Source organism: Felis catus, chromosome D1 (assembly GCF_018350175.1).
Source record: "Felis catus isolate Fca126 chromosome D1, F.catus_Fca126_mat1.0, whole genome shotgun sequence".
NCBI classification, from domain to species: domain Eukaryota; kingdom Metazoa; phylum Chordata; class Mammalia; order Carnivora; family Felidae; genus Felis; species Felis catus.
Genome location: NC_058377.1, coordinates 7,212,378 through 7,224,584, shown reverse-complemented (window position 1 = coordinate 7,224,584; position 12,207 = coordinate 7,212,378). Strand labels below are relative to the sequence as shown.

Below are 12,207 nucleotides of genomic sequence, written 5' to 3'. Positions count from 1 at the left end.
ACAGAGAACTGGTGGTTACCAGAGGGGAGGTAGGTGAAATAGGTGAAGGGGGATTAAGTACACTTACCATGTAAGCACTGAGTAATATACAGAATTACTGAATCACTATGTCATAAACCTGAAACTAATATAACACTATATGTAAATTACACTGGAATTTAAAAAGTAAATTTAAAAAATAAAATGTAGGGGCACCTAGGTGGCTCAGTCAGTTAAACGTCCGACTTCAGCTCAGGTCATGATCTCACAGTTTGTGAGTTCGAGCCCCGTGTCGGGCTCTGTGCAGACAGCTCAGAGCCTAGAGCCTGCTTCATATATTGTATCTCATTCTCTCTCTGCCCCTCCCCCATTTGTGCTCTGTCTCTCAAAAATAAAATAAACGTAAAAAAAAATTTTTTTTTTAAAGAAAAAAAGAAAATGTACTAGAAGGAAACTTAACTCTTTTAACTCCTATAAAATAGGTCAAAACCATGGCAGATAAAATTTATAACAATCCCATCAGCTATTAAGCCCATTAAGTCTCCTCACAAATTTTGTTAAAAGTTAAGAATGGTTGGTGGGCATCTGGGTGGCTCAGTCAGTTAAGTGTCCGACTCTTGATATCGGCTCAGGTCATGATCTTAAGGTCATGAGATTGAACCCCACATCAGGCACCGCACCGAGCATGGAGCCCGTTTGGGACTCTTTTTCTCACGCTCTCAAAATAAATAAATAAACAACAACAACAACAAAGCAAAGAATGGTAAGGCCAGTGAACTGCAGAACAACTTGGTACCATGTTCTCAGAGCCATTCACTTTCCAAACAGCGAAACCCTTGGTGCTAGGAAGGCTCTAATGGCCTGAGACAATGCACCAGTAAGAGTACAGACAGACGGACTCATGGCTTTGTTCTGCAGGTTTAAAAGGGCCACCATGAGAAGGGGAGAGGGGAAAGGTGAACCTGCAGACGACAGATGCACCCTCAGGCAAACCAATCTCAAAAAAGTACATATGCACCCAGGAAGTGTCAACTGAGTCCATGAAAACTTGCTGCAGTCTGCATCTCCTGAATCAAAACTGTCCTTGGATTCCTGCTCTTGACAAAACTCGGTGAGGTGGATGACTTCCCAAGATCACTCTGGCTAGAATGTGTGATAACTATAAGGAAGGAAAGTGCGAGAATGAAGAGAGCAGCCAGGATTAGGAGAAAGTCAAGCGTGTCTGAGATTTAGTTTTGGCCTGAGGTGTAATGAGAGGTGGTCGAGCTAATGAGAGTTACCAATATATTGACTATGAGATGAAGACGTGCGATAATTAAGGATTCAGTCATCTGAGATGGGGAAGAGATGGACAGAAAAGATCTTCAGGATACGAAATCTTAAATCATTTTTCATACTTTAAACTTGAGATACTCAACAGGAAATCTCAAGACACTCAACAGGAAATCTCTAGTATTCAAGTGGATACACAAGTCCAGGGCTCAGGAGAGCGGTCAGAGCTTGAGATGTCAATTCGGCAGTTGTTAGAACACAGATGGCACTTAAAACCATGGGACTGAAGAAGTTTCCTAAAAAGAGTATGCACCAAAAAAAGGACAGAGTACAACAGACAGACCACTATTATCTTCCCTGTAAGCTGGAGAGAAACTCACTTGCATATTTATCAGGCTAAGCACTCAAAAAACTATAAACCTAGAATCCACCTACTATATGCCAACAACTACATATCATTAGGTAATCTGAAATATAGAGAAGAAAGGAACATAAAAATCAATCAAGGTCCCTCCCTCTTTAAGGGAAGAGACTAAGTTTCCTTATTTATCACTGAATCCTTTATTCATAACAAATGACTAATGTTAAAGAAATGTGTAACTGAATTAAACACATAAACACTCTAGAAGGAGAGGAGAGAAAACAGCTGATTATAACACAGGGATTGGCAATACTGGAGAGGGACCTCCAGATGTAACATTTGAGCTTAGCCTTAAAGGACATTCAACACTCCCTCAGCATTAGTGTAAAGGGGTGCAGGCAGGGCACTCCAGAGATCACCATGATCAAGCACACCGAGGCATGGAAATAAATGGCACATTCAGGTAAGAATTCCAAGAGGGTGGGAGTCAGATTATAAACACCTGCAGTTCATCCAGTCATTCAATGGCGTGATCTGCCAATATTCACGGATGGACACCACGCTTATCTATCATGTTCCTCACCACATCTAGCACTGTATTTATCAGAATAGAAGAAATTGCTTTTTACCTAACTGAAATTTGCTATTTTAAAAGGGATGATTCAACAAGAATTACTTAATCATTCAGTACCTCTTTACAACTGGAGAAAAATACAATACTTTTCTTCTTCAGGTGGCTTCTCAAAAAGGAATACAACACACTTATTTTTTGCTGCAGCTCGCAAACTATGTAGTTCTGTTCCAAAGTGGCAGGGGTGCTTAGGAAAATAAGAGGAGGAAATACGTTAAAAACATGCCACATTGGTTAACTTTGAAAACCAGACCCCACCAAAAAAAAAAAATTAGAATAAGAAATGATTAGCAACAGCATGGCTCTCCAACAAATTTCTCATACACACACATACATATACCCCAGAAGAGAACTTCTTAGGAATCAGAACTAGAATTGGATCATCACAATTTTGCAAATCCTAATGAAACCATGGATCTAGAATAATCATCACTGGCTCCTAAAACTTTTAAGATTAAAAAGCTATCCTTCCTGTCATAAAGGTATTGTTTGATTCAGATTCATTCTTTGGCCTGTAGCACTAACAATGAAAGCTGGATTAAATATAAATCAAAAAAACTGAAGGCATCAGAGATCAACCAAGGCAGCTAGGACTTAAGGTGCTAAAAAAGAAAACAGACATGCCCTGAGGCAAGCCCCATATTCATCCCCACCTTCCCCTCAAAGCATCTGTTGATTTGCAAGACAGATAAGAATTGGGAGTAACACCCTGAAGCCTACACACATCAGCCCAAGATCCTTGAGAGGAGGAACCATAAAACACTGAATCTTAAATTCTTCATAGGATCTTCCCATGAAAAGTCGGAGGAACTCCTAAACTCAACACACACACACACACACACACACACACACACACACACACACGCATGCACACACACACACATACACACACACACACACACACACACAAAACAAAATGACTGAAAACAAACAAAAAGCAACATCCAGGAAGCTGAGAGCTGAGCAGAGACCCTGGCAGCCTCAGTGCTATGAGGTTCAGAACTTGCCAGAGGGGAAGGGCTCTGGAAACACCCAGGGCTTTCAGCTGAGACTTCCAGAGGGCTAGATCTCACAACTCCAGGCAAAACAAAAAGAGAATAACCCCAGAGTCTACAAGCCAGGATAGCCCAGATCAAGGTCATCTGTCCATACCACATCTATCTGCCACAAAAAAAAAAAAAAAAAAAAAAAAAAAAAACCATCAGACATGGTTTCACTAAGAACCGAAAATAAGAAAATCTTACACAGTACCCTCAAAAGAACAGGAAAACCATCGGCTAACTCTGACATCGGCTAATTTTGATACAATAGTAGTTAGAACAGAAATGTATCTTTAAAGAAAAAACCTGCCAAGATATCTTCCAAAAATGAGGAAGCACTAGAGATGTTCTCAGAAAAGTCAAAACAGAATTTTTCCACTAGTAAACCTGAACTAAAAAAAAAAAAAAAGTTCTTTTGAACACAAGAAATAAAGAATAAATATTTAGATAAATCTAAATACTGATGTTTCAAAAAGTATTAATAACAGCTTATGGAATTTAAAATGTGTGAAATTAAAATACTTCACGATGAAGACACAGTGGAAAGGGGTAAAGAAACTTAAAATAATGGGGTAAGGTAAATGTCAATGAACTAAATCCTCCAGTTACAAAGTAATGATCATACCTGATAAGAGAACCACATATTGCTTGTAAAGTCAAATAAATCTAAAATGTAAGGCTGTATATAATGTAAGGAGTAAATGGCCAGAGAAAGATTCACCATGCAAACACAGACCAAGAGAAATTTACTACAAGGAGACTAATATCAAACTAGACTTCAAGGCAAAAAGTATTAGTAGAGATAAAGAACATTTCATAATGATTAATGACACTAACAGGAAATATAAAATTACTTTTACATGCAACTAACAACATAAGCTCAGAATAGCCATTTCAATTTTGAAATGCTTCATAATTCACCACAGATTTCAACTTATATTCACTGTAAAACACAGCAAATTACAATGATTCAAAGAGAACGATTTTTTTCTCAAAAAAAAAAAAATCATTAGGAGCACAATTTCACTGCAACAGCAACATAAAGAAACCACCCTATTATACCTTTTCTAAGTACATTCTGATATACAACTTCAGAAAGATCTAGCTTTTAAAATTATTTTTCTGGTCCTGCACGATTCTAGAGTAGATATTCTATACTACCTTAAAAATTTTCTTGACCGTGATTTCTCCATGGTGTATTAACCAAGTTAATGGCTAGAGAAGAAACTTCAATAATGATATGAGACAAAATTCACAAAAGTATCTGCCTTCTGTGGTGCTTCTGGTGAACTGGACATTAGAGAGTACTACAGTCATTATCACATAACCTGCAACTGTCAATTGTCATTGGAGACATGGTTTCTGAAAACCCCATTTCTTCTAAGTGATGCATTTCAAAAATCACTTATAAAATAAACAGTATTTGCATTTGTTTTTTTCTAACTCTGATCTACAGATAATAACCCACTGTTACCTACAGAAATTGGTAACAAGAAATCTATGTACAATTACCTTAAATCATGCAGTTTTTAGATGTTACCTAATGACTGAAAAATGTGTATCTGGTAAAGACACTAAAGAGTTGTGAAAATAGGCAGAAAGCAAACAGCCAAAAAAAAACAAAAAACAAAAAACAAAAAAAAACGAAGAAAATCAAGGGGAGCCTGGGTAGCTCAACTGGTTAAGCGTACGACTCTTGATCTCGGCTCAGGTCATGATCTCAAGGGTTGTGAGATTGAGCCTGTCTTGTTGCACACTGACAGCACAGACCTTGCTTGGGATTCTCTCTTGCTCTCTCTCTACCCCTTCCCTGCTCTCTCTCTTAAAATAAATTAACTTAAGACAAAGAAGAAAAAGAAAATAAAAAGTGACTCTTTAGATTATCAATTGTACCAAGAATTTCAATAGCTACCTCAATTCAACGTTACAAACAGCAACCACTGTCTACTCCATAGTAAGCTAAGGAGGAGTTAAAGAATCTCTTGCTATGCCACTCCCGAGTTCTTGAGAACCAAGTTCATCCACTGAAAATGCCTGGAAGCATGGAGTCTGGCCTCTTCTAGGGCTTTCTTTAATCCTAAACATTTATTAGCTGAACAACATTAAGGTGGGCCCCAAGGCCCATATTCCCAGTATTTAACAACTTTCTAAGAGGATAATCCACCATTTTCCCCAATCTATTCCTTCTCAGACTAACATTTCATAGCAAGAAATCGAAGATAGAGATAATCCATATGGAGACCTTCAACACATATCTACTTATGTTCACTAGACAACATTTCTGCAAGTCAAGCATGTCCATAATCGAGAGTGATTCATACCAAACATACACACACAAACTTCCTCTTGTATCAAAATACACTTTGAAACCTACTTCCCCCAACCCATTTCCCACACAGCCATACAACCCCACCACCCCCCATTTTATGCAGGGGTAGTTGTTAACAAACACCTGTTCACATCTTACAGAAAGATATGTGTTCCTCAGACCACATGAGAAATATTGCATTAGAGTATTCCCACATTTAAAGGTCCATCAAATATTTAAATAATTGTAATATATTTTACTATACTTTCCATATTTTATAACACATAAAATGACGTCTAGTTTCCTAAAAAAGGTAGTATTCATTTAAAATACCAAATTCTTATAGTAAAAAGAACACTGATTTTTTTAATTGAATCAAATATGGCTACAAGTAGTACATACCTGTATTTTGCTTTTTCATGAACCCAGACATACTCAGGGTTTTTCAAACTCAAGCGTGCAAGGTCCTTTACAGATTTGGTTTGGGTAGCTGAGAAAAGCAAAGTCTGACGTTTCTTGGGAAGATTTTCAATAATAGCATTCATGGTATCAGCAAACCCCATATCCAAGATTCTATCTGCTTCATCAAGAACTAAAAAAAGAAAATTCAAGGTGAATTACAACATTTAAAATATACATTAGGCTAAATGCAATGTAGTATTCAGGACTGGATCCTAGAAGAGAAAAAGGGCATTAGCGGAAAAATCGGTGAGATCCAAGTAAAAGTCTGGAATTTATACAACGGAACAATGTTAATCTTCATTTTGACGAAATATGTGGTTACATGCCACAGTTATGTAAGATGTCACACTAGGGGAAACTGGGGAAAGGGTACAAAGCAACTCTCTGTACTATCACTGTAACTGTAAATGTAGAATTATTCCAAAATAAAGACGTGATTAAAAGTATATATACACACGTTAGGTAATATCACCAGAAGCGGATGTATCTTAAGAGATAAATTCCTAGCAGTGTCAGATAAAGAAGTATCTAATTTCATATACAACTACTTATATACTTATGACCATTTTGTTTAAAAAAAAAAAAAAAGTCTAGTTGTACTCTCCGGGTTTAGAACCCATATGCCAAAAAATTGTTTCAAGTTATTCTCAGATGTTTTATTGAATAAATATTAAGATTAAAAATGTCTAACATTAAAATTGATGAGGCTTCTCTCCTAAGTCTGAGATTGTTTTATTAGAAATTCATTAGACTCACCTAACATTTGGAGATTGGTAGCATGAAAACATATTGTTTCATCCATGTGTTGAAGAAGCCGACCCGGAGTACAAACAAGTATATTTATGTTATTGATCCTCTCAGCTTCATGTTTCAGATCCTGAAAACAGTTGTTTCTTCTGATTACACAGACACATTACTGAGCAGCCCATGTATCAAAACTATAAAAGCCATCTGCATGTTACTTCTCACAGCAATGTAGATATGCTACAAACAGATAGGATTTCCCCCTTCGATTTCTGCAGCACATCCCAATTTCTGGGCCAAATAAAAGTCCTCAGTGAAGACCTAAAGAGCTCAGAGTGCCTCTAGATTCTTAATTATATCCAGGATTCTGAGGCCAAGAAAAAATTTCCCATGAATGCTCCAAGTCTTCACTTCTCTTTACATCGGCCAGAACCGACTTACAGTAGAATCGTTGCCATTATTTAAGTCAGAACCCAGAGGCACTCTCTGACACCATTCACACTGCACTTTGTGGACTAGGGCGAGGGAAGCCGAGCTCTCTACACTCTAGAAGGTGTCTCCTTGAATGTTCATCATTAAAGCTGGGTGACAGGTACATCAGTACGTGAGGGTTTGGGATGGATGCTACACTTCCTTCATGTATGTTTGCACATGAACCCAAGTATTATCTTCACAGTCTAGAAGAGCCTCCAGCACAAACAAGCAGTCCAAGTGAACCAGAAGGTAGAGCAGAAGCTGAGTAGCTGGTTCCATTATCACCTAAAATCAACATTCCTCAAAACTATCTTCTGCTCCAGAAAGCTGGAGTGACCTTACTCAGGTCATACAAAACTGATTTTTAAAACAAAGACTGTGAGGGTGCCTGGCTGGCTTCAGTTGGTTAAACGTCCAACTCTTATTTCTGCTTAGGTCATGATCTCGCAGTTCATGAGTTCGAGCCCCACATCAGGCTCTCCACTAAATGTGCAGAGTCTGCTTGAGATTTTCTCTCTCTTTCTCTCTCTCTCTCTCTCTCTGCCCCTTACCCATGCACACTCTATCTCTCTCAAAAATAAACATCTTTGGGGCGCCTGGGTGGCACAGTCGGTTAAGCATCCGACTTCAGCCAGGTCACGATCTCGCGGTCCGTGAGTTCAAGCCCCGCGTCAGGCTCTGGGCTGATGGCTCAGAGCCTGGAGCCTGTTTCTGATTCTGTGTCTCCCTCTCTCTCTCTGCCCCTCCCCCGTTCATGCTCTGTCTCTCTCTGTCCCAAAAATAAATAAACGTTGAAAAAAAAAATTTTTTTTAAATAAATAAATAAAAATAAACATCTTTAAAAAATAAAAAAATAAAACACAGTAATAAAAGAGAAAAAAAGGGCATTACATATGATAAGTGTATTGATCGAAGAAGACACACATTTGTAAATATTTATGCACCAAACACAGAATCAGTGAAACAAAAAAAATAACAACAGACATAAAGGGAGAAATTGACAGTAATATAATATTAGTAGGAAACTTTAATACCTCACTTACATCAATGGACAGATCATTTGCACAGAAAATCAATGAGGAAACATTGGACTTAAACAATACATTAGACCACATAGACTTAACAGGTACATACAAATCATTTCATCCCAAAATTACAAAACACACATATTTTCCAAGTGTAAAATGGAACATTCTCCAAGACAGATCACATGCTAGGCCACAAAACAAGTCTCAAATTGAAGACTGAAATCATATCAACCATCATACTGATACAGGCCTACCACAAAAAAAAAAAAAAAAGAAAGAAAACAGGGGTGGGGGGAGTGCCTGGGTGGCTCAGTTGATTAAGCATCCGACTTCAGCTCAGGTCATGATTTCACAATTTATTTATTTATTTTGAGAGAAAGCATGCATGCACGCACAAGTGGGGGCTCAAGCCCTGCATTGGGCTCTGTGCTGACAGCTCAGGGCCTGGAGCCTGCTTCAGATTCTGTCTCCCTCTCTCTGCCCCTCCCCACCTCGCTCACTCACTCTCTCTCTGTCAAAAATAAACATTAGAAAAAAAAAAATTTTAATACCCAAAATAAACAATGTAAACTTTATATCAACAGGAACCAGAAGAAGAATAAATAAAGCCCAAAGTTCTTGGAAGAAAATAAAGATCAGAGTGGAAATAAATAAAATACAGTCTCCAAAAAAAAAGACAGAAAATATCAACAGAACAAAAACTGGTTCTCTGAAAAGATTTATTTTTGACTGATAAAACTGCTAACCATGCTCATCAAGCAAAAAAAGAGAGAAAACTCCTCACAAAAAAAAAAAAAAATCACAAATGAAGTTACAAGCAACAACACAGAAATACAAAGAATAATAAGAGACAACTGGAATTACATTACAACAAGTTGAAAAGTCTAGATAACAATGGATAAACTCCTAGAAACATACAACCTTCCAAGACTGAATCACAAAGAAATAGACAGTCTGAAAAAACTAATTATAAATAATGAAACTGAATCAATAATTTTTTTGGGGGGGTGGGGTGTGCCTGGGTGGCTCAGTCGGTTAAGCAACCCGACTTCGGCTCAGGTCATAATCTCATAGTTCGTGGGTTTGAGCCTCGCATCGGGTTCTGTGCTGACAGCTCAGAGCCTTGAGCCTGCTTCGGATTCTGTGTCTCCCTCTCTCTCTGCCCTTCCCCCACTTGCGCCTTCTCAAAAGTAAACACTAAAATAAATAAAAATAATTTTTTAAAGTTTTTTTTTTTATTTATTTTGAGAGAGAGCATGTATGCACGCACAAGTGGGGAAGAGGCAGAGAGGAGAAAGAGAGAATCTCAAGCAGGCTCCGCACTGTCAGCATGGAGCCCCATATGGGACTCAAACTCCTGAGCCATGGGATCATGACCTGAGCAGAAAAGCCATGTGTCAGACACTCAACTGACTGAACCACTCAGGCACTCATGAATAGGTAATTTTGAAACTCTGAAAAATCAAAAGTCCAGGACCAGGCGGCTGCACAGGTGAATTCCAACACTTAAAGAAGAGCTAGTACCTATCTTCCTCAAAATGTTCCCCAAACTGAAGAGGAAGGCACACTCCGAAACTCATTTCCCAAAACCAACATTACCCTGATACCAAAACCTGACAATAACACCATTAAAAAAAAGAAAACCACAGGCTACTATCACCGACAAACACAGATGCAAAAATCCTCAACAAAATGTTAGCAAACCCAGATTTAATGCAATCCATATCAAAATACCAACAGCAGTTTTGACAGAACCAGAACAAAAAATCCTAAAATTTGTACAGAAGTACAGAAGACCTTGAGCAGCCAAAGCAATCTTGAAAAACAAAAACCAAACTAGAGGTATCACAACTCCAGATTTCAAGTTATACCACAAAGCAGCAGTGATTAAAAAACAGTATGGTACTGGCATAAAAACACACATAGATCAACTGGATAGAACAGAAAACCCAGAAATCAAGCCACAACTATATAGTCAATGAATCTTTGACAACGTAAGAAAGAATATCCGATGGAAAAAAGACAGCCTCTCCAACAAATGCCGTTGGGCAGGCACATGCAAAAGAATGAAACTGGACCACTTTCTTATACCACACACAAAAATAAACTCAAAATCAATTAGAAAATTATTGAAAAGAGCACAGGGAGTTGCAGGAAGCCAAGCTATCCAACCAGCCTGACGGCAGAGCCCGGGTGGTGGACGGATCGGGACTGCATGGCGGCCCATCGAAAGTGAAGCTTCTTGTACTCCTGCTTTTATGTAATTTGGCCTCAGCGCTGGTCAGGGCAGCCCCCCTACCAATGAAGTACCTGGGGATCGGTCGGTTGGGGAGTTGCCCACCACAGGCCCTCCGGGAAAAGAACCATCGGGGAAAGAAATAAAATTCCGTAGGGAAATTATGCGGCCCTGCATCCAGCCCTTGCCACCCCCTATAAAGACTCCTCTACCTAAAGGAAGGACAGCCCCATATATTTCCCAGCCAAGGAGGGGGACAAATGGGTTTGAAATCCCCACTCCGGCAACAAAGGAATGTATCTATGGATACAAATTACTTCAACCCCTAGGCCCACTTGGCCCCCAGGAGGCATTCCAGATGATAACTGGACCTGGGGGATTAAGGTACAGAATGGTTCATTAGTTCCTAGGTATACATGGTCTCTCCGGGAGCGCATAAGGCGTGGGTTCCCAGGGCCCTCTTGGCTCCCTCCCGGCACCCAGACCAAAGCGAACGCTTTTGTTCCTTGTGCCGCAAATGGTCCAAAGGAACAACTAAGAAGTCATGTCCCTGTAAACGTTCTACTTGAGGTGTTGAGAGCCAGATGACCTTGAAAGGGCAGGAGGGAACGTTACATGAAAATAACTATGTTGTTCCTTAATGGGTGATTACACAAAGGAACATTTTTAGAATTAGGTAATGCCAGAAAACATAGATGACGCACGCTATAAGAAATTTGCTAACAAATATAATGCCACACTTGCCACGATAAAACGGCCAGTCTAACACACTGCCGTTGTCTGTGTCCATTTGTTATTTTTGCCAACACCGTTCATCCTTCGGGAACCCCTGGACCTGCTGGGGCTGGACCCTGGCAGGGAGTAATCTCTTGGCATCAGCCATAGCAACATTTTTCTAGAAATGTCAGAGGCAAGAGAAATAAAAGCAAAGATAAACTATGGGGACTACATCAAAATAAAAAGTTTCTTCATTGCGAAAGAAACAATCAACAAAACTAAAAGACAACCTATGAAATGGGAGAAGATGTTTGCAAAAGACTAATTATCCAAAAATTTGCAAATTATCTGATAAGATGTTAGAATCCAAAATGTATAAAAACTGATACAACTCAATGCTCAATGAATAATCCAATTAAAAAATGGGCAATTGACATGAATAGGCATTTTCCAAAATAAAACAAACAAATGGACAACAGACACATGAAAAGATGCTTAACATCACTGGTTATCAGTGAAATTCAAGTCAAAACTACAATAAGATATCACGTCACATCTGTCAGAATGGCTAAAATCAACAACACAAGAAACAACAGGTGCTGGTGAGGATGTGGACAAAAGGGGACTCTTTTGCATTGTTGGTTAGAATGCAAACTGGTACAGCCACTCTGGAGAACAATATGGAGGTTCCTCAGAAAATTCAAAATAAAACTACTCTATGATCCAGCAATCATACTACTGGGTTTTTACCCAAAGAATAAAAAAATACTAATTCGAAAAGATTCATGCACCCTGATGTTTATAGCAGCATCATTTCCAATAGCCAAATTATAGGAACAGCCCAGGTGTCCAACGATTACGGAATAGATAAAATAGATTTGGGGCACCTGAGTGGCTCAGTCAGTTAAGCGCCCGACTCTTGACCTCGGCTCAGGTCATGATCTAATGGGTCATG

General features: G+C 38.9%; 1 protein-coding gene across 1 annotated transcript in view; it reads right to left on the bottom strand.

The window, feature by feature from the left end:
* DDX10 (DEAD-box helicase 10) overlaps positions 1-12,207 on the bottom strand; it is a 278,794-nt gene that overhangs the window by 250,499 nt on the left and 16,088 nt on the right. The window contains exons 5-7 of the mRNA XM_011286334.3: positions 6,810-6,930; positions 5,994-6,183; positions 2,304-2,430 (exon numbers count right to left, since the gene is read on the bottom strand). Of these exons, the coding sequence (XP_011284636.1) occupies positions 2,304-2,430; positions 5,994-6,183; positions 6,810-6,930 (438 nt within the window). The remainder of the gene's footprint in view (positions 1-2,303; positions 2,431-5,993; positions 6,184-6,809; positions 6,931-12,207) is intronic.